The sequence below is a fragment of the Euleptes europaea genome, chromosome 4 (assembly GCF_029931775.1).
Source record: "Euleptes europaea isolate rEulEur1 chromosome 4, rEulEur1.hap1, whole genome shotgun sequence".
Classification (NCBI taxonomy): domain Eukaryota; kingdom Metazoa; phylum Chordata; class Lepidosauria; order Squamata; family Sphaerodactylidae; genus Euleptes; species Euleptes europaea.
Genome location: NC_079315.1, coordinates 67,062,904 through 67,086,821, shown reverse-complemented (window position 1 = coordinate 67,086,821; position 23,918 = coordinate 67,062,904). Strand labels below are relative to the sequence as shown.

The window sequence follows — 23,918 nt, the reverse complement described above, 5'->3', positions numbered from 1 at the left end:
CCTGACAAAACGGAGGTGCTACTGGTGGGGGGAGTGTTTGACATAGGGAATGGGTTATCCCCTGTTCTGGATGGAGTTGCACTCCGCCTAAAAAAGCAGGTTTGTAGCTTGGGGTTGCTCCTGGACCCGGGCCTCCTGTTGGATAACCAGGTGGCAGCAGTGTCCAGGGTTGCCTTCATCAACTTCGGCTGGTAAGCCAGCTGCAGCCCAGGAGGGGAGTCACAGGGACCATATCATTCAACTATTGTTCCTTCTATACTGGCTTCCAGGCTCAATTTAGGTTGCTGGTATGGACCTTTAAAGCCCTGTATGACCTGGAACCAGCACACCTTAAGGGGGGATGCCATTCTACAGAGCAGGAGCCGCAGAGGAAAAGGTCCGGGCGCTGGTCTATTTGATTGTTTGTCTTATATCCCACCCTCCCCAGCAAAGCTGGGCTCAGGGTGGCTCACAAATATAATAAACAGTTCATAAAATTACAATAAAATCATTAAAATATTCAAATTGAATATTCAAATATTCAAACATGATCCAAACATGTACTAATAGAGACTGGGGAGGAGGAATGGGGTGAAATCACCCTTTCTGCCTCTTCCGTTGGTCATATTCATAGTTCGTAGTTAAACAGTTCCGATCCTTAGGCCTGAATGGCAAGGAAAGGATGTTGCCAGAGCAATTTGTCAACAGTTTGTTGCAGGGACAGATTAGGGCTTCAATGGAATAGCTGGACCAGTCAGTCAAATTCCCTAAGGCTGTTTGAAAAACAGTTGAATCCATACATCTTCAGGGACAGATAATTAATGGTCTAAAAGAGCACAGGCCATCGGAAGCACTTTCGTCCATCTTGAGCTGCCTGCAAAAACTGGATTCTGCAAGCACTACAGTAAGAGCATGTAGAGTGTACTCACCTCTATACCAAGGTCTAAGCTTGCCACAATCCCATGATACAGAAGATTATGTTGGCTAGACTGAATGCCATCCCATCAGGGGAGTTAATAGGTTATTTAAATAGGGTACCGTACTGTGAGAGCGTATGTCAATGTGGTTCTGGCCAAATAGACACTCTCCAGCATTTTGTTTAGCTGCAACTTGCTCAATGAGGAGAGAGACGGATAAAGCCTTTTCTCTGGGAATGTCTCTAAATTCGATAATCTGAGGGTTCTTTTAGCAGGGGTTGATTTTGGCAATCGCCAAATTTCTTCCCCAGTCAATCCAGATTAAAAAATACTAATTTTCTTATGGGCTATTTAGATAGTTCCTCTTTTTATTTTGATCTCAGTGTGACATTGTTCAGGGCTGAACTGACCATATGAACAGTATCATTAAAGTAATAATTAATGGGAGCCACAGTCGAAGCTTGGTATAGTTCCAATTATCCATAAGTGTAATTACTTCATCCAATAATTTATTCTTGTTCAGTTTGATAAAATCATGTGAAAGTTGGCTGGTATCTTGAAGCACTTTGAAATGTGTCACTATTGGCTAGGTGTGGGTTATTGCCCCTATTTTCAGATAGTGTGCACACAGCATTAAGCTTCTTGAGTTTTCTGGCATTACTACCATAGCAGGCAGATAGAAATCACCAATCTGCTTTGGGACTTCCTCCCACCCCATGTTATTGAGTTTAATCTATTGAGCTCCTGAAGTTAGGGGATCTCAATGTTGTGTTATATACAACTGCATATTTTTATTTTATTGGATATGCAGATGTGTCTTCCAACCTAGAGATATTTCTAACAAATAGAAGATTCCACTTAACCAATGAGAGGGAGTTGGATTAAGTACTATGTTTTGGTGGTAGTTTGAAGAGACATACTGAGCATTTAAAACATTTTATTCAGGTCATCCTCACAAATTTTCAGCCATGATACAAGAATGTAGCACAAGAATATGGAAATACAATGAAGAATACAAAGCTAGTGTATGAATAATTATAAATAATTTTTCAGAGAAAGATGCATAAGTTTTAGAGTAAAGATTTCAAAAAAACTGAAGTAAATATTGAAAGTTCATTCAAAAATATCAAGTGGCATTTCATTGAATTTGTAACACTTGTTGCTTATAGATTTCCTGACAACAAGCTATTTTATTTCAGTTCAAGTTAAAATATGTAAGCACCTTCAAATATTTGGAATATGAAAACAATGTATTGGTTGTCTTTTAAGGCACAGGATAGACCACGTCCAATGAAATGAGTATTCTTCAGGCTTGTCTGTCCAAAACCTTAAGACTGTCCAAAACGCCTGCTCATGTACCTATTTATCAGAAATCGCTTACAATTTATGATGGTTCATGAAATGCTTGCAGTAAATCTTTCTGTACTAAAAATTATGGAGTAGCCAAGATTAGTTAAGAAAATGACTGTCATCTTAACAATGTTTGATATGTCATTGCTAATTTCTCATATGACAATGAATCAACATAAATTATTAATGTTAGACTAACCTTAGCTAATGCCAGAGTCCAACAGTAACATATGAGTCCTGTTCACATCATAAGTATCAGCATAAACTCTGCTCTTGACAAATGAAAACACAACCTTTGTATAGGAAATATTCTGGAATTAGAGATTTGCATAGTGATCCTGTGTAGCAGTTACTCAAAACTATCATGTAGGTCAACCCTTGACCTGCCATTATATGGTCATCATGATTCCTGTGCCCAGGAATTGATCTCAGTAGTCAATGGCTACCTGATACCAGCCCCATTTTTTTCCTGATATATTGCTAAAGCACTTTCTTTTAAAAGGTGGCCTGCAACTAAACAAGCCAGGTAGTATGTGGTTACCTGTAGTTGTTCACATATGAAAGGCCACCGAATGCACGAATGGACAGGACTGGTGTCTAAAGCCATTAAAGAGGAGGAGAAGGAGAAGAATAATGAAGTGGTATGAAATACCTTGTAAGCGCCAGACTAAGTACACCACTTCTTATATATTGTACTATGTGGAATGTAGTCAAAATACAGCCCTTCTTAAAAATCAGGCAGCGACCCAAGCATAGTCAACAATGAGTGCGTTCAGGGCCCATTCCTTTACAACCTGGGCCATGGGGGGGGGGGGCTCCCTCTGTAAGAAATTATTTCAGTTTTCAATAAAAATCCTCACTGGTTTTTATTCGTAGTGAGAATAAATCACCTACCAGTAGCAACCAGAGTTGTTTGGGGGTTGTAATTTTTCTAAATATTCCAAGATTGGCTCTCGGTCAACAATGCATTATATGTCAGTTATATTATGACAGACTACTCAGTGGATACTGCTTCATATAACACTTAAAGCTTCACCTTTTAATTAAACGTACAGATTACAGTATTTTGCAGGTTCTTGGGAAATCTAAATTATCTTACTCCTTCCCCCACTAAACCTATGCTATATTTTCAAGGGTTCGATTTTTTGTTTTTGTTTGTTTGTGATGCCACCTGAGTGTCTTACTGCAGGGTTTTGTTTTTAACTGAACATACATCATTTTAATGATGTCAGTGGTTCCCAACCTTTTTGGTATGGTGACCCACTTAAAGAGAGCATGCACAAATGAATAAAACAGCAAAAACCCAGGACCCCCTTAGGCTTCCCAACCTACTTTGAGTAGAAGACCCACAAGGTTGGGAAATACTGATGTAGGTTACCCAAACCCTATTCCTATAAAGCAGTTTCAGGACACCTGTTTAGAAAGCTTTCCATCCTCAGAGACCAAGTAAGAAAAAAATGTGCAAATACAACTATCTGCATTGGGAAAGGACTGCTTAGTGTTCTTCAACAAGTGGTTCATGTCAAAATCTCAGTATGCTTTTGGCGTTCAAAAATGGTTCACTTGCTAATACATTTTAAATGTAAACATGTTTCATACATAAGGGTGTAACTAACTGGTGCACAGACATTGCTCCATTAAATATTAAGAGTTCTTGAAAAGGGAACAATGCCTTTCTGTCTTTGGCAGAAAATGTGGGAAACTAGTTTTGCACTGACGGAAGCCTTCTGCTCTTTCAGTATTGTATCTAATCCAGTGGTTCTCAACCTTTTTCGAGTCGCGACCCCCTTTTACAATTGCCAAGTAACCTGTGACCCTCGTCACATTTGCATAAATTTGCATAAATGATTTTCAATAGGATAAAGAAAACACATTTGTTTTTTTGGCAGTCCAGGGTATCCATATATATAATTACTTTAAAGTTTAAAACAAACAAGCAAACGGTACTACCACCTGTTGCGCAGCGGCTGTGACTGTGTGGCGCGGCAACCTGGCACGGAGGAAAGAGTGCCTCTGAGCACGCACTGCGTTCCTTGTCCTCCCCTCTCTCCCCAAAAACTCTTCCAAGCAGGCCGGGGCTCTTGCAAGGAAACCCCCTCTCTTGTGACTGGGACACTGTTTGTGCACAGAACTGCAGTTATCCTTCAAAGTGGAGCTCCGTTTAATCACCTCACGAGAGCGAAGGGCCAGGAAAGAGCCGAGGGCCGCTTATCCCGCTCGGACTTTTCGTGCCTTTTTCTCCCCTCCGCCAGTCACCGCTCCTTCTGCGCCTCACCGAACCTGCGTGCTCGAGGGGGAAATCCCGAACTGCGCATGCACCTCGACTCCCCCTTGGCCTTGCCAGAGCGGAACTATGACTCAGGGCAGAAAAGCGAAGCCACACTACAGACATGCGCACTTGGATTCCAGGCTGAAGCTCCCGCCCCACCCGAGCGCGGCTAAAAGTAAAAACAATGTGGCTGTAGCGGCCTCAAGGGGGACCGCCGTCTTCTACTCCGAGACCTGAACTGGCCAAGCCAGGGGAGCTTCCTCGGCCTCCCACACATCCTGCCGCATCATCCGCCCGGCGCAGGTGCAACCGCGCCCAGGGCTGGACCGCCCGCCTCTCAGCTGGGCAATGGGGCTACAGCTGGTGTGCGGCGGCACGCCGCCGCATCTCTGCAGCCCGGCTCCTTCTGGCTGTCGGTCGGCCAGTTCCTCACCTCTCTGCTTGGGGTCTTCACTGCCCTTGTGGACGGATCAGGGTTACAGGGCGTCTGGGTTAGTCCTGGACAACCCGGGATGGGGGCTGTCCCAGGACAGTGGCGGCAACCCCCCAGAAAACACTTCGCGACCCCCTTGGGGGTCCCGACCCCCAGATTGAGAACCACTGTACGAAATTAGTTCCACAATTACCAAGAAGCTTTAGTCAATAGTTCCTCAACCCTCCTTTTGCTTGGTAAAATGGAGAGCAATGTGAAAATGTTTTGAGATGAAGCATTGGTGGGGGCAATATCAAAATTTTGTGATATGGCATTGGTGGGGAGGAGAGATGTCTTTTAAGACAAATTATATGATTTGACCGAGCATGCACAAATATGCTTTTGGTATCCCAGCCTACCTGAGCACCCTATAAATTGTTCTGTAAGTTCATTCACAGATTTCCAGTAGTCTAAGGAATGTATTTCTGTGAACAACTTTCCTATAGAATTTGAAAACATTTATATATAAAGCACCAATTCATACTTTGCAAAAGTTGAATGCATGAACAAAGCAAAAGAATTCATTTTGATGCATTAAAGTTGCATTAAAATTCTTTGCATATATTCTGGTCATTTTTTTCTTCAGTTTTCAAAAGTTTTTACATCCTATTTCAGTTTATGAAATAACTTCTCGAAATCTCAGGCAATGGTGTGTACTTTTTCTTTCAACTTAGTATCTAGTAAAGAGAAAATAAACAATAAACATTAGTATCTAGTAAAGAGAAAATAAACAGCAGGTATTGGATCCAAAGTTCTAAATAAGTAAATGATTAGTTTTAAAATTCCAACAGTATGGATAGTAAGGTATGTTTCTTCTGCAAAAAATGTCAAGCAGAGTAACCTCCACTCCTACCAGGCATCTCATCCTTGACAAACTCCAGCCATATGCTGGGACAAAAGACTACCAGGGCCTGTTGCTACTGCCCACCATACAGATACTGCTGTGGTTGGGAAGAATACCTTCAAAAATCCACTAGCAAGAGATTCAAGCCCTGTGCATCCTCTTGCACTGATGACAGGTTTTCACTCAAGGGCTTTAGAAATTAATCCAAGCAATTGCAGCAAAAACAGTACAACAGCAAGCTTGATTCTGGTTCGGGCAACTGGGAACTGAAGGCATGACTCGCCCTATTAAAATACAGTCCCAGAACTGCACTGCCCAACCCCACTCAACTTTGGGGACGGGTAAGGAGGCCAGCCCAGCCGAGGGCAAGCTGTTGCTGCTCGGTGGAGGAAAGCTACGGCGCCTAGTTTTGCTTCAGCATCACTGCTGGGTTGGTAGGGTAGACATGGAGGCAGCTGCTGCCAGGCTCAGGTGCAGAGCAACTATGGCACCCATCTTCTCCCTGCTGGCCTGAATCTGATGAGATCAGTAAAGAAGGATGTAGTGCGCCTTTTGACTGTTGAGAAGTGTGATAGCACTTCCTTTACTCTCGCTGGCTCTTTTGTCCTCTCATCAAAGGGTCATGGCAGGGTAGAATGCAGAGCCCTGTTGACCTCCCAATCCTCCCATGAAGGTAACACATGTAGACTAGATTGCAAGTCTCTTAGTGATTCTTTTCATGGCTTTGGGAGTAACCGTTTTTGGAGAGTTTGTAAACCCAAACTATAAGAAAGACTGGAGCCAGAAATAACAGCTGAACCTCACTGAGTCTAGGCAACAGTAGGAATGTGCAAACCCCCCTTTCAATCCTCAAAACAAGATTTCAAAACCAAAACTATTTTATAAAGAATCTGTTATGTCCTCAATTGGGAAAGAAAATGAACATTAGCATTATTGTAGGTTCATTCCAGGCCATACAATTGTACTGATTTGGGGGGGGGGGGTCAAAAATACTTCATTTAATTAGAAGTTGTTCTGATCTGAAAGCACAGCAACTCTAAAGTGAAGGGAAATAGCAAAGATATTGAGGAAACACACGATATTGTACTCATAAAGCCTGACATTACAGCATACGCTTGTTCCTAAATACCATAATGCACTACAAAATATTTAAAGGAAAAGAGCAAACACTTACGGTGAAATTGTGCAGCCAGAGGCATACGCATGGTGGCCAGTATAACGTATATCACAACGTACTACATTGTTGGAGTAGTCTGATTCTGGTACCAAATAGCTGGGGTTTACACTAACCTGGAAAAAAAGTATACTTTATACTTAACAGTTTTATGTATCATTGTACAAAATATTGCTTAATAAAATCGGATACCTTCAATATGTAATTTCCAGGCTTTACATCTGTAATATCAATCCACTGGCAGTCTATGTCAGCATTGTAGGTGTCGTAGCAGCCAGGACTCAATCCCTAGAATTGGACAGATACAAGAGAGACTACTTTATTTTTACTCAACAAATAATAGCACACCTGAAGTGACAAATGCCAACAAACTGATGTATAAACTTAGTTACTTCTTAAAGTATGGTTTTGCAACACAATGGAGTAATTTTTATGTAAACACCATGCTGTACTTTTGGAAAACTAATACAGTTAATTTCCTAACAATGATTTTGCTCATGTTGGTGAACAGAATAGTAAATCAAGACTTGCCTTTCCAATATCAAACCTGATTTACCCCCTGACAAATACAGTAAAGGTTTTGTTATCTAGCACTTGATTATCCAAAATGCTCAGCATGGTCTAAAAGGCAAGCTCTTCCCCCTGAGCCTCCATACTGTTGCCTCTTTGGATGCACATATACCCCCACTTCTCTAATTGGCCAGGCTGATGCCCCGGGCCATTGCTGGGCTTCTGACAGCTGCCCTGCCAGCTAATGTCATCCTTGGGTGCCTCCCTCTCCTTCAGTCTGCTTCAAGCTGTCAGAAGCCAGCTCTCCTGGCGAGCTCCCAGGGCAGCTGGCTTGTTTCTCTCCCTGCTGTACAAGATGACTCCATGGCTCTGATGTGGGGGCTGTCACCATGACATTCCCTGTGGGGCAGTGTTTGGTCACTAGATTTCTCCAGGTAGGGCAAAGCAAGAAGCATGATTGTCTGGCACATTTGATTAACTGGTGACCCCCCACCCAAGACCTTATGACTGGTAATGATGTTTTTACTGTATTCAGAAGTGGTGTTAACTTTTTTAGAAGTTTTAGAATGAAACTTATTTCCACCGTTCATTTTTGTTGAGGACAGATTATCTCCTCCTCCAATATCAATGTCATTATCATTAGAGAAATGTTTTGCTTTTTGAAAAATGCAAGGATCCTTTAACCATTCCTTACTTCACTGCATCAAATCAAGGCAACCATTCCCGTTGGCTAATCTGCAGTGATTTAGAAAACAGAGAGGTCACATCTGGCTCACTCTATTTCCCCATTGGTATTTTCATGGATTAAAAGAAGGTTCTATACTAACTTCACAAAACCTATGATTGTCCTAAATAACGGCTCCATTTAAGCCATGTACACTCAGGCCTTTAAATTCTATGTAATAAGCGAGGTCCAGGTTTCTTCTCTCTGAAATCATTCCAAGTGGAGTCTGACTGCCCCTATGAAAAGTACAATGTTTGGCCACAGACTGTGTGTCACTTGGCAGGAGTTAAGTACTTGCTATGGAGAGGAAGGTCATGGGTATATTGAGAATTGGCAACTGCTTACATATTTTGCTTGGTCTGGAATCTGGATGTAGTCTTTGGTTGCTCAGAAAAATACTTCATACAAGCACAAATTTTGAAGCAACACATGTAGCCACAAAAATTGTAACAAAACTCTAATGGAGTAGCATTACATATTTTATAATGCCTCGTGGCTAGGCTGTTTGTAGAAGGAATGGCCCATATGCCCCAGGGCATTCATTCAATAGTTCCCAATGATCTCTACACATAATGTTTCTTTTGGGATTACTCTGATCCTAGGTAACTTATTCAGTACAACGATGACCATGCTTGCAGTTGGCTTGCCACCTACAACACACTTCTACCAGATTCACAAAACAGCTGAGTGAAAGCAAAAACAAATTCTCCTCCAAACTTCAGCTCAGGGTACAAGGGTCCAGAGCATGTCAATATCTATGGCCAGTCATAATGAGAGCATAAAATCCAAACTGGATTAAAAGCCTGGTTAAAGAGGCATACATTGTATGTTCCACATGCTATGAATAATTTTCATGATCTAGACTTGTAACTAATATTAATTCATAATATTGAGTCAAGGATTTCAATTAAAATTGTGCCAGAACTGCTTTCATTCCATAGAACAAATTTAGCCTCTTTTTCCCATGCTAGAACTAGCATAATTACAGGTGCCTGCAATTCACATGTTTGCAGAAGCAGTGAATAGAACATCATTGCTCAGCTACCACAGTTACTTATGAATTGCAAGAGTTCTCTAACAGATGTTTCATACAGAATACAATATTCCCAAAATCAGAACCATACAAAATATAACAGCTCTTGTTGATAAAATGAAAGATCTATTTAGTCCAACATACCATTTATTAAGGAGGCCAACCAGATGTCTCTAGGAACCCGATAATCAGGAAATGAAAGCAACAACCTTCTTCTTCAGCACCCCCCCCCCACAGTTTCAACAACTGGAACTCAGAGGTGCACTGCTAATAGCCACTGACTGACGGTTTTACATGTATTTGTATAGTTCCCATAGTTCGCTAGATTTTGTGGCAGTGGATTCCATAAACTGAGTGTTATACAACATTTTTGTCCAATCATAATCTAATACTAGCCAATTTAATGAAAAGAAGGAGAAAATGGTGGCCTGGATCCAAATCTTGTTTTCTGAAGGGCAATTCTGCTTATTCCCCCTCCCAGTGCAGACCACCCCCATGTTATTCCTAAAGGTCCACTAACTCCCCAGAACAAAATTTCAGGGGTCCAAGTGGGCTGAATTGGGAGGGAGGAATCAGTGAAATTTGACACCACCACCCCTTAAAAAATCTTAAGGGAACCGTGTTTTTATCTTATGCGTTGTTTTCATTTTGATGGACTGTTACATTGTTTTTATGTATATCATTATTATTATTAGCTTCATTTATACCCCACCTTTCTCACCAATGGAGACCCAAAGTTGACTTAAATGGTTTTCTTCATTTTATCCTCACAAACAACCCAGAGAGATAGGTTAGGTGAGAGTGTATGACTGGCCTAGGGTCACCCAGCAAGCTTCCACAGCAGAGTGGGGATTAACTTGGTCTCCCAGATCATAGTCCAACACTCTCACCACTACACCGTGCAGGCCCTCATTGCTGCTTTGTTAGCCACCTTGTCTAAGCAGATAAGGCAAGATACAAATATTTTAAATAAATATGTTGCAACCCCAGAATGCTGTACAATGTTTGGCTTGACTAACAGAGCACTTCTTCACAAAAGGTGCTTTTAGACATCCTAAGCCTACTGTGCTTTCCTGCACAGGACATGGAAAGTGTTGTCAAATCACAGCTGACTTATAGTGACCCAGAAGGGTTTTCAAAGCAAGAGTCGAACAGAGAGGCTTTGCCATTGCCTGCCTCTGCGTAGCAACCCTGGACTTCCTTTGAGGTCTCCCATCCACGTATTAACCAGGGCTGACCCTGCTTAGCTTCCAAGATCTAACAAGATTGGGCTAGCCTGAGCCATCCAAAATAAGGCAGTCCAGGTCCCAACATTGCCCTAACGTATATGCACCAATCCCAACAAAGACCACTTTGTTTACTTCCTTGACTATTCTCCTCTAAAAACCTATTTACCATAGACCAAAAAAAAAGATGCAAGCAAAAGTTATAAGGGTGGCCATGTATTATTTGTACACTGCGCTAAAGTCCTATGTTAAAAGTTACTGAAGATGGCTTGTATTCTAACACCAAAGAGGAACCATAATTTTTAATAACTGTGTCTTACCTGTGTATGTGCTGTACATGCGAATCGTCTATAGTATCCGTAATCACAAGAAGTATCTTCAAGACAAAAACTTGCTTTGTGTCCTTCAGCTACTCTCCTCTGTGAGCTTGCTTCAAGCAAGTCATAATGGCTGAATTCATCCATACTGTGGTAATGCCTGCCAAACCACAGGCAAATTAGTAGAAAAATCTCCTTCCCCCACCCCATGTTAAAACCAACAGCCATAAGTGTTTTGCTGGGCCACAATTACCTTTATGTACTATTAGGTATTCAAAACTTAATGAGTTAATATCTTGTACAGGGATTATATTATCAACAGATTACATTCGCCAAATTCAGGCATTATATAAAAATAAAAGTTTAAACAAATTGAAGATATGCACCAGATTATTTTTTCCAAAGAGAAAGCAGAACCAAAATGCCTATTAGTACAACCTCCAATTGTTACTCCTGGGCATTATTTATCTCACAGAAAATGCTAACGTTGCAAAGGCATTCTATCTCTGAAGGATTTTTTAAAATCAATAGCCCCAGTCATTATGCTATATTATTCGAACATTTTCTTTAAGCCCCATTTTGTTACCTTTGTATCCTACTCTAATTTTATTCTGATTGCTTTGTTGTATTTATGATTATTGCTCGGTCATATTCTATGTGCCATTTGTTCTATCACTGCACTGTTTTAATGGCAACAGTAACTCAATGGTAACTTCCACCAATCAGTTCACTATCTTCTCTAACATTCCACTATTGTTATTTATGGCATATACAATACAAGATGGAATTAATCAGTTCTTTAGAACAAATGTTTCCCCTTGTGATCTAAAGCAGGAAAGGATATATTTTTCTAAGTGTGTGGTCTAAGCAGATGAGGACCACAAGCTTGTTTCTGATGTGTGGTGGTGGTTACATCATAAAAACCATCACCATTTAAATTGCATCTTTGTACTCTGTTCAGATGACTTGACTTGGAAAAATTGCAAGAAACTTCCATCCAGTACAAGAGGTTTGGACCAACTTCAAGTTTGGTATCAACATTATATTACGAAAAGTGATGTCATTCACCTAAATTCCTCTCTAATTATTGAATAATTATGTTTCTTAAACCCAATTGTGCCAAAATTATTTTCAAACCCATTTACGTTGCATCTGAAATACCTCCTCATTATTTATTTTCTATTCTTAGGAAAAGATCATAAACTCGTCTTTCATGGAAAGGGTTCCAAGACTTGTAGCTTCTTTCCACACAGTAGAAAAGAGAAAAAGCCACATCACAACAAATAATGAGAGAACATAATTTTAAAGTACCATACTGAACACTCCACTCACTGATGACAGCTGTGCCACTCCCAAGAGTATCGTGGTCTGCTTGGTAAAAAATCTGATGTGCCTTGATTTTTCACTCTCTGAGGGAATCTCAGAAGCACTCTGTTATCATAGTCTCTGACATCTGATCTATAAGCTGAACTGCAAAGATATAGAAACATGCAGGCATTAAATAGATTTTAAGTTGGCAGTCGTATTTAAAAACAAGGGTGACATCAACTAACGTTTTCCGGATGGCTTTTTATGCTAACTACTATGAGTAGTTCTGCCTACAGACTGGGACTTTCCCATCTCCTCCTTCCTGCTGCCACCTCCTACACCCCAAAACATGGGGTCAGGGAACCGTAACCGACTACATAAGATCTTCTAGAGAGAGATGGTGTTGGAAAGAGAAATTGGTGATCAGGGACACAGGCACCCATTTACAACTGGAAGTGCCTTCTACTTATGCAAGGGCACCTTTTGAATCCAAAGCAATAGCCTTTAGGATTTGGACCTCGTTTGAACTGTGCCAGATGACTGCATTTAGCAAAAATATTTCACCAAACAGCATGATTAATTTCAAATATGTGCTAATATTTATAATTACAGTGATGAATGTATAGAAATCTGCTGCAAACACTCACTCCCAGTATTTCGTCCCCTCCTAATAATTTCAGCAGAGCTTACAGTCCATTCCTCAATTCTCTCGTTTTAAAAATGTCAGTGGAGAATCTTATAGAATGTTGTGACACTTCGTGTGTTGTATTGTCAAGTCACTTCTGACTTATGAATTGTATGAATTAATGACCTTCAAAAATCCAATTGTTAACAGCCTTGTTCAGGTCTTGCAAACTCAGGGCCATGGATTTCTTGACTGAATAAATCCATTTCATGCTGGGTCTTCCTCTTTTCCTGCTGCCTTCAACTTTTCCTAACGTTAACATCTTTTCCAGTGACTCATGTCTTCTCATAGCAGAACCAAGTATAATGCCCTCAGTTCAGTCATTTCAGCTTCTCAGGAGAGTTCAGGCTTGGGTGGATCTAGAGCCCACTTTTTTGTCTTTTTGGCGGTCATAAGAACATAAGAAAAGCCATGCTGGATCAGACCCATCAAGTCCAGCAGTCTGTTCACACAGTGGCCAACCAGGTGCCTCTAGGAAGCCCACAAACAAGACAACTGCAGCAGCATTATCCCGCCTGTGTTCCAAAGCACCTAATATAGTAGGCATGTTCCTCTGATCCTGGAGAGAATAGGTATGCATCATGACTAGTATCCATTTTTGTAGTAGCCATGGATAGCCCTATCCTCCATGAACATGTCCACTCCCCTCTTAGAGCCTTCCATGTTGGCAGCCATCATCACATCCTGGGGCAGGGAGTTCCACAATTTAACTATACGTTGTGTGAGGTACTTCCTTTCATCTGCTTTGAATCTCTCACCCTCCAGCTTCAGCAGATGACTCCGTGTTCTAGCATTATGAGAGAGGGAGAAAAGCTTCTCCCTGCCACACTCTCCACACCATTAATAATTTTATAGACCTCTATCATGTCTCCCTTTCCCCACCTCTTTTCTAAGCTAAACAGCCTTAAACATTTTCACCACTCCTCACAGGGCAGTTGCTCTAGCTCCCTGATCATTTTGGTTGCTCTTTTCTGCACCTTCTCAGGCTCTGCAATATCCTTTTTACTGTACACAGTATTCCAAGTGTGGCCAGCATGGAATTTGCCTTTTTCACAGCAGTTGCACACTGAGTTGACATTTTCATCAAGTTATCCACTATCACCTCAAGATCCCTTTCTTGGTCTGTTGCTGCCAGCACAGATCCCATCAGTGTATATGTGGTTGGGATTTTTTGCCCCAATATGCATCACTTTACACTTGCATTGGATCTCACTTGCCATTTTAATGCCCATTCCTCCAGTTTAGTCCACGGTATCTGTAAAACTCTCCTCCCAACACAGTTCCTTCATGGCTGCCTGTTGCAGTTCCAATCTCCTTCAGATTTCTTGGTTGCAGTCTCCCTTTTGGTTGATGATGGAACTAATGAACAGAAACTCTTGAAACATTTCAATTTTTATTTCATTAATTTTAATTTCATTAATTTTCTTTCATCCTTAAACTTGTATAATTCCTCAGTAGTTATTGCTTTTGTCTTCTTCATGTTAGCAGTAATCCTGCTTTGGTATTTTCTGCTTTAACCTTAACCAATAGTCATTTCAAGTCTTCACTATTTTCTACCAGTAATATGGTGTCATCTGCAAATCTCAAATTGTTGATGTTCCTTCCACCAATTTTCACTTGACCTTCATCTTACTCTATTCCATCTTTCCTTATGATGTGTTCTGCATATGGGTTGAAGAGGTAAGAAGATAAAATACATCCTTTGCAATTGAAAACCATTCTGTTTCTCCATACTCTTGTATGCCTTTTGTCCAGAGTATACGTTGCACATCAAAACAATCAGATGTTATGGAACACCCATTTCTTTTAAAACCAACCAAACATAACTTTTCATGATCCCCACAGTCAAAAGCTTTGCTGTAATCTATGAAACACAAGCTGATTTTCTTCTGAAATTCTCTTGTATGCTCCAGTAAACAATGTAAATTTGCAACATGATCTCTAGAGCTTTTTCCTTTTCTGAATCCTGTTTGAACATCTGGCATTTCTCATTCCACAGTCTTTGTTGAGAAATTTTGAGCATAACTTTGCTTGCATGACAAATTAATGTGATGGTCCAATAGTTGCTGCAGTCTTTGATGTCTCTTTTTTTTTTAATTGAAATGTAGATTGACCATTTCCAGTCTGTGGGGCATTGTTTTGTTTTTATATTTGTTGGCATATTCTTGTTAAAATTTTGATGGACTCCATCTCTGTGGCTTGAACTAGCTCTATTGATATCCCATCTACTCCTGGTGATTTGTTTCTCCCAGTTGCTTTCAGTGCAATTTTCACTTCACTTTCTAAAACTGCAGATTCTTCTTCACAATATTCTTTTTTTAAGGAATATGTCATCCTTTCATCTCTTCTGTATAATTATTTAATGAATTGTTCTCATTGTTTCTTTATTTTGTCCTGTTCAACGAATGTTGATCTTTCGGCGTGCCTAACTGTGCTTTAAATTTGTCTTTGATTTCTTAGATCTTGTGGAACAGATCTCTTGTTCTTCCTTTTTTGTTGTTCTATTTCTTTACACTGGTTATTATAATAGTTCTCTTTAACTTTACAAGCAAGTTGCCGGAACACTGCACTCAGACTTCTGGTTCGATTTCTGTTGCCTTTTACTTTTGCTTCTCATCTATCTTTCACAATTTTAAGAATTTCATCAGTCATCCATCAAGATTTTTCCTTTCTTTTGGCTACAGGAATAGCATTAGCGCATTCTTCTTTGATAATTTCCTTGGGTCTCAACCAATAGTTCCTCCGGTTCACATTCACTTGAACTTAGTAAAGCAAATATGCTCTTTACATTGTTAAACTCTTCAGGAATGTTGTTTAGATTGTATTTTGGCACTATGAATATTTTGGTGTTTTTCTTCAGCTTTATTCTAATTTTGAATATTAACAATTTGTGCTCGGTACCACAATCAGCTCCTGGTCTTGTTTTAGCAGAGAGAATAAAGCTTCTCCAGCTTCTGCTTCCAAATGTGTAATCTAAGTGATGTCCATTGATTTCCATGTTTATAATCATTTGTTTGGTTGCCTGAAGCATGTTTGCAATGAACACTGCTGTCTTCACAGAAGTGTAAGAGACACTCTCCTGCTTCGTTTCATGCTCCTAGCCCAAGTCTTCCAACTATATTTGATTCTGCTTTGTTTCCCACTTTTGCTTTCCTGTCACCTACTAGTACCTCTTGTTTAGGTGTGTGATCAATTTCTTCTTGGACACTTGAAAAAGATTTCAGTTTCTTCGTCAGCATCTGTAGTTGGGGCATAAACTTGAATGATGGTTATGTTGATGGGGTCTCCAAGAAGCTTGACTGTTATTATTCGGTCACACTTTGCATTATAGCCCAATTCCTTGTGCTATATCTCACCTCACTATTAGAGCTACTCCATTTCTTCTGTGTTTGTCATTTCCAGAGTAGAACACTTCGTAATTTTCTGACAGAAAATATCCTAATCCAGTCCACTTTATTAAACTCACTCCCAAGGTAGCAATGTTTAATCGTTCCATTTCTCATTTTACAATTTTGGGCTTACCTTGATTCATATTTCTCACATTCCATGTTCCTTACATTTTAACTTCATTGCTGTGGAATACCTTTGTCTATTGCATCCAAGTCCTCTAAGAATATTTTGTTTGCTGCCTGTTCTAATAGGTTTGTTAAAATTACCAAAGATACATATCATCTCCAAATCTAGGCTGGTACTGCTATGAAGCTCATTTTTAAAGTCAGTTTTGCCTAATTTACCTTGACAAAAAGCCATTTTGAGTTCAGCTCCAACCAAAATGAGATGATCCTTATTCAAGTGTATATATTAGCTAAACTGCCTACAGATTTCCAACTGAATCATTCCAATAAATCAAACCTACCATAAGCATCATCAAACCCAGGACATGCCTGCAAGCTTCGTTTTTTTTCTAGATCAAATCAAGCCTGAATTCTCCCTAGGGGTTAAGATGACTAAACTGAAGTTATTGTACTTATGAGAAGGCAAGACTCACTGGAAAAGGCAATAACGTTAGGAAAAGGTGAAGGCAGCAGGAAAAGAAGAACACCCAACATGAGATTGATTGACTCAATAAAGGAAGCTATGGCCTTCAGTCTACAAGACCTGAGCAAGGCTACTAATGATAGGACATTTTGGAGGATGTTAATTCATAGGGTTGCCATAAATTGGAAGTGAGTGAGTGAGAGAGAGAAAGAGAGAGAGAATATTATCAAAAAAATGCTACAAACTGTCTTCGGGTTGCCCTCACCCATATGATGTAGGAATGTTGCAAATAAAAATATCAAACATGTTGATAATCATGTAGGTGTTCCATTTGCATTAGAGACAGTTTTTAGCTCAAACTGGTTTAAGCCTTGTGTATTAGCATCCTCCTAGCTTGAGCCAATTGGTGTTTACTCATAAATTAGGTCACAGAATTCAGAGCTCTGACACCAAGTCAAGGTGCACAGGACTACAGCCTAATTACCAAATGAGTGTCACTAGGACATTGATTATCAATCAACCTAGGAGCTAAACACCAATGATTTAAAAAACAGTGAACTGGAAATTACAAAATCAAATAAAAATAGCAAGTGTTTTAAAAGAAACAAATATTTTACAGTTCCAAGTTAGATTGTGTTTTAAAAGAATTACCAAATGCTGGATTAATGAAAACAAGGCCTTGCGTAGGCAAAAAGTCTCAACCAATAAGGGCATGGAAGCTGTGTCATTTGATCATTAAGCTCTCAACAGCAGATAATAAAAACTGTGATTTGTGAAGGCAGGAAGAAATGTAATTTTTCTCTGCTTTAAAGCAGTTGAAATTAAACTCCCTGATTCCCAGCCCCAGCAACCTTTGCAAGCCCACCTTTATCTGTGCTGTATAAACAATGGTGCCTTTTCCCTGTACACACTACTGGCTTCCTTATTCTCAGGCACTAGACCTTCCCATTAAATTCAATAAGGAATCTGATGGTGTCAAGAAGAGGCAGTGGCCTCTTACCTTGCCAGGCAATTCTCCTCAGCAGCACACCTCAGGTTGTACATGGATGTCCTCTGGACATAAGTGGATGCTTGGATATAATAAGGATCCGGTACTAAGTCAGGAAGACCTGCAGTACATCAAACCAATCAAACAATAGCAGCATAAAGCCCAGCACACTACATTTTTCCTTAGCTGAAAAGGGTCATGATGGCTCCAGATTGACTCTCTAAGACCCCCACCCAATGCTAGTAAATTAAGCCACCAGTCCTTTTTCTCAAAATCAAAAGAAGTATGAAAAGACAACATGTCTTGCAGATCAGCAGATAACTGCACAGCATCCCATTTTGCTAACACTTTGTCATAAATCTTAAAGGCACTCTCCCATAAGGACGCCAGCTGAAGAGATCTTCAGTTTGCCAGGTCAAAATAGTAGGGATGCTGTGCTCTTTTCATGGAACTGGAACTCTGTTGCAGCAAAAACAAAACAAAAAGCTTAATCGCCATTAGGCAAACTGTGTTTTGGATTAAGTCCTTTAGAAGAAAAGATGAACCTTAAAATTAGGAACATCAGTCAACCAACTCAGATATCCAAATTCAAGGAAGTTCTTGAATTTGAACCGTCGTGCGTTCGATCCTGGCTGAATCCTGGCTGGAACAGGGAAGAAAGCAGGCTAAAGCGACCGTGCGTTTTCGCCCACTGACTAGTGGCCGAGGAACTGGATGCCAACCGGGCCACCGTTAAAGCGCGTTCCCGGGAGAGATCTCAAAGTATCATAATCAACATAGTAACATAATTAACATAGGCATTTCTGAAAAAGCTTTGTATTCTTTTGAGACAGTAAAAACTATTTTAAATATGTGATATCTACATCTGTATGGAATGCACTATTCTATTAATATAAAACCAATTGCTAACTATATTTAGTGCTGTGCTAGATACTCACAGTCGGGGAAGAGTTCTTTGGCCATTTATGTAACTTATCTGAAATATTTTAACACCATCCCCCCACACCCTGCAAAGAAACTATCCACACAAAGGAATCAATGTAGCCTTGGGCATTATCAGGTTGAGATTTGTGCTTTAATTTAGAGATACGGCTAGGGTTACTAGGTCCTTCTTTGCCACTGGGGGGGGAAAGGGATGCGGGACCAGATACCGACTAGCGGCCGAGGAAGGAGCGGGATGCCAACCGGGCCACTGTTAAAGCGCGCCCCCGGGAGAGGGAGGCGGGAGCTGCCACGCGGCCGCTTCAGGCAGGCCGCTCTTCATCCATCGCGCCCAGCCGGGATCCGCGCGCATGCGCATCCCTCCGGCTGCCCTCCTCGCTCTCCCGAAGCGCTCTTACCGTACTGGAAGTAGCCGGTGCCGTAGCCGGGCCTGTAGCGGCCGTCCTGCCGGGAGCGCTCGTAGGTGTCGTAGTAGTTGTAGTAGGGGTTGTCGTCCGAGTACTTGTAGGGGTTGTAGGGGTCGTCTCCCACCATGGCGTCCTCCCGGCGTGGAGGCCGCAGGCGGCTTCCGTTGCCCGCCCTGGAGGGGGCGCTGTCCAGGGGACGCGCCTGGGGCTCCCTCGGAGAGCTTCCGCGGGGCTGAGGCCTGTGGCCGCCGCCGCCATTGTTGCCGGCTGAGGGCTGGTAGCCGGCCTGGAACCAGTGCCGCGCCTCGGGCCTCCTGGTCGTGGTGGTGGTGGTGGTGGCGGCGGCGGCGGGCCCGGCTCGCGCCCTGCGCGGCGCGGTGTCGTTGCCCCTGAGGAGCAGCACGTGGCCCCCTCGCGCGGGCTCCTGGGCGTGCGCGCGGCGCGGCGGTTGGTACTGGGCGCCCAGGCTGAGGAGGCTGTACACCTGCCCGTTGTTCTCCCACTGGATCCTCTGCCGCCACGCGGCGGGAGGGGGCGGCGGCGCGCTTCTCCGCGGCTGCCCGCCGGCCGGCGGCGGCAGCCACAGCAGGCAGCTCCAGAAGAGGCAGGCTTGGAGCTGGGCGAGCCCCAGGAGGACCGGCGGCGAGGAGAGGGGAGGCATCGCGCGCGGGCCGGAGGGGCGAGGAAGGGGTCGGCGCCGCCGCAGGGTTTCCCACCCTCACGCACGCGCCCCAGCAGGCGGCTTTGGCAAGCAGCGCGCGAGAAGGGAGCGGGGTCCCCCTCCCCCTCTCGCCGCCTTCTTCTTCCTCCTCCTCGCAATATTGTACTCTGTAAAGTTTGCAAAGGCGGCGCGCTCTCTCCCCTCTCGCTTGGGCTGGCTGGTGTCTGGAGCGAAGCGGAGGGCGGGAGGGGGAGGAGAGGAGGGTTTTTTTTAAATAAAAAAAAAACGTCTCTGGCACGCTTGCAAAGTGACACAAGCCCCTTTTGGCAGGCGGCGGCCTCGCTGTTGGTTCGCGCAATGCGATGGGAAACGTGCGGGCCCGGCAGTCCCCCTCGGGGCTGCCCTCTTCCCTTCCCATCCTCCCGCCCCGGACAGCCTCTTCTGCCTGACCCGCAGCTTCCAGACAGACAAACAAGACGAGCTGGCTGCATACACACACACACACACACACGCACTTGGCCGGGCGGAGGCTCTTGCAATCTGCGAGCATCTCCCAGGCGAGGGTTCGCATGCAGCCGTTCCGCTTCCCTCAGACGACTCCGGCTGCCAGGTTGGGGGGGCATTGCCAAAACATGCATACAGAAAAATGCTATTAGGTCATCAGCACCACTACAGGGAGAAGAAAGCGGAGGCATGTTTTCTGGGAAAATATTTTCGCCATAGACTTCTCCCGCAGTTTAATCTCTGGCAGGGAAAGTTGGTTGAGGCAGGATGAAGCAACGGCTTTGTGCTCGCCTGTGATGCCCTTTTCGTTCTGGTCCAAATCCGCCTCAAATAAACTCATGCGTGCCAAGTTTTGTTTTTCTCGGTGCGAGTCACGAGAACTTCGTGACGGACGTGTCTCCCGTGGGATGGACTGTCCATCGAGTAAAGGGACAGGAAGGGTCAAAGACCTAAGACCGTCACCCACTTTTCTCTAATCAAAGTGTTACCAGCATTCCATTGAAATGAATTATTAACCTGTTTCTCTCCTTAGAGGGCATTTTAAAAATCAGACACTCCATGCATTTTTAAAGTGTCTGTTATAGGCTGAGGTATATTTGCTCATGAATCATTGCAAAAGAATGATCAGAAGAGTGGAGTCTTTTCATCTCAATATAAACACATTTATTTTGAAGACAGGGCCTTCAGTTTTAATAGTATTTAACGTCAGGCCTGTATTTAGGATTGCAGATTTAAACCACTTCATTACAGCCTGCACACACATTAGATTACTGGAGTATTTGGCCTGGTAAAATTTAGTTACCTGTAGTGAGTTGTCATTAGCTCCTGCTTCACCATAGAAAGCTATTCCACATATTCACTAACACAATTTCTTGTTTGATTTTGCATTAATCATAGCTGGCATGGTATATTTTTGCATCCACAATTTCAAATGCAAATTAGAATCACTTCATTCTTCTAGCAGCCATTAGAATGGTGTAAAAACATGATGTTTTATGTTCTTTTGCCATCTTACCTTGCCTATGCAAAGACAGTCAATAGGGGGGGTAACTAAACCACATTAAGTGATCTTGAGTGCATGTCCTTGAAAGGTAATACAGCAATTATTAATTTATACAGCACCTAAGAAGTTAAACAATTATACTGCCTGGTGCTCACAAAGAGCAGAATTTTGGTTCTAGCTGATCTAAATCTTCCAAAAATCATGCTGGATGTATTGAAATCCATAATGCTATTTGCGGAATACCTCTAGAATGAGGAAATGACCAAGACAGTTGACATGATCACTCCTAGGCACCCTCTCTCAAGTGTTTACAGTAAACTTGGTTTGCTGAGGGGCTGCCAGCGATGAAAAGAGAAGGATGACAGCTAGAGCTACGGTGGAGGAAGACTCAGGACAATCCCAATATGACACAGGCTCATTTGAAAGCATATTCCATAGAGGTGGCGGTGGCAAAGAAACAACACCTTTTCACTCCCATTGCATTTGCACAGTGTAGGCCAGTGCATTTGTTCTGGGTGGTCAGAGGCCTACTGGGATCTGGCCTGCCGGAGGAAGTGGACTGTTTGGTGGCCCACTGTGACCATTTTCTCAGTACTTTGCAGATAAAATCTCTTGCATCTATATTAACTTGGACTGGTCATTAGCAGTGACAACTCAGATGCTGCCAGGGAGCTGACATCCAGCTGTCTGGGATAATTTTCAGTTTATTCAGTCTGAGGATGTGGACAGGATTCTTGGAGATCTGAGACCTACGACCACCTTATACAACATTTGCCCTTCCTGTCTACTTAAATTTGCTGGGGTGGCTTCCTGATTGGGTCCAAGAGGTAGTTAATGCCACCTTGAGAGGGGGTGGTTGTCGCAGCCTTGGAACAGGCTGTGGTGCATCACTAGTAAACCTAACCTGCACCCAGGAGATTTCAATAACTATAGACCAGTCTCAAATGTTCCGTTCCTGAGCAAGGTGATCGAAAAGGTGATGGCTGGACAACTTCAGGTGTTCCTGGATGAAGCAGATTGGATCCTTTCCAAACTGGTTTTAGCCCTGGTTATGGGACTGAAACAGCCTTGGCCACCTCGATGGATGACCTGTGCCAGGAGATGAACAGAGAGTGCAACTGTTGATAATCCAGGATCTCTCAATATCTTTCAATACCATCAACCTTCTGGACCACCTTTCTGTGCTAGGATGGGGAGTGGCCGTATTGCAGTTATCCTGGTCCTATCTGAAGGGTAGGTTTCAGAAGGTAGTGCTGGGGAACTGCTGATCAGCTCCTTGGCCTGTAGGGTCCCACAAGGTCCCATCTTGCCCCCTATGGGTTTTTTTTTTTTTTTTAATCTACATGGAATTTCTGAGTGAGGTCATCTGGAGATTTGGGCTGGAATGAAACTCAGCTCTGTCTTGCATTTTGAGCTGATCCCAGGGATGCTATAGAAACCGTGAACCAGTGCCTGGAGGCAGTTTTGGAGTGGTTGCAGGCTAATAAACAAGCTTAATCCTGACAAGACGAATGCTACTGATGAGTGGAAAGTCTAACCGAGGATTAAAGATGTCACCCCTTCTAGATGGGGTTGCGCTCCCCTTGAAGGAAGAGGTCTGTAGTTTGGGCCTACTGCTGGATAAGGAGGTGGTAGCTGTGGCCAGGGGTACCTTTTACCAGTTCCGATTTATTAGCCATCTGTGGTATTTTCTGGGCAGAAAAGATCTGGCCCACTGTGGTACATGCCCTAGTTACATTTAGATTAGATTACAGCAAGTTCTCTGTGTGGGGTTGTCCTTGGAAAGTGTTCAGAAACTTCAATTGGTGCAGAATGGTGCCACCAGCATGTTGATGAATGAGTCGTAGGGACCATAGCACTCCAGTCTTGGAGAATCCTATTAGATCCCCATCTGTTTCTGGGCACAATTCGAGATGCTGGTGTTGCCCTTTAAAGCCCTGTATGGCTTGGGACCAACATACCTCAAGAGCTGCCTACCCCCCCTGACTGCTGTGGTCATCTGAGGCCTTGCTGTGGGTGCCTCTGCCTTCTGAGATTGAGTGGGTGACAACCCAGGAGAGGGCTTTTTTGGTCATGGCACTAAAACTCTTGAACTCTTTCTCCAGGGAGATTCAGCCAAACTAGACGTTACAGGTTCAACCCATGGTTGCCGGCGCCATTTTAGAGGAGAATTTAGCCATTTAAGAATTACTGTGAAGGCCCAATCCTGATTGGCACCAGGCAATCTTGAGTGTCGTCCCCTCATGCCTTTTAAAGTGCCAAAACAGCCTCCTCGTGGTGATTTTTAAATGGTTAAATTCTCCTCTAAACTGGCCACGGTTTGGACCTGTACCTAGCATAACATTTAGTTTGGCTGTCATCTGTCACCATCTTCCATCAGCAGGTGAAGCCTTTTTTTGTTGTTTCATTTGGCATTTCCTCAGTAATCCCTTCTTCCTGCCCTATGTTTCAATCGTTGTGTATTTTAGCTGTGGTTTTAATTGTGCATTTTTGTGTGATGTGTTTGTTTTTACTTGAATGATTTTTGAGAGATGATTTTATTATGTATGTTTTTAATCTGTATTCCGCCTTGGTGGCTTTGATGAGGGCAGAAAGATGGGGTATACATTTTGTAAATAAAGAAAATG

At 42.7% G+C, this 23,918-nt stretch overlaps 1 protein-coding gene across 1 annotated transcript; it reads right to left on the bottom strand.

The window, feature by feature from the left end:
* Window positions 1–7,001: 7,001 nt before the first annotated feature.
* LOX (lysyl oxidase) lies at window positions 7,002–19,784 on the bottom strand. Its single transcript, XM_056848512.1, has 6 exons — window positions 19,115–19,784; window positions 17,787–17,895; window positions 12,148–12,285; window positions 10,819–10,975; window positions 7,198–7,293; window positions 7,002–7,121 (listed from the first exon to the last, which is right to left on the bottom strand). Exons 1-6 carry the CDS (start codon window positions 19,782–19,784, stop codon window positions 7,002–7,004), a joined length of 1,290 nt encoding a protein of 429 aa, XP_056704490.1.
* Window positions 19,785–23,918: the final 4,134 nt, after the last annotated feature.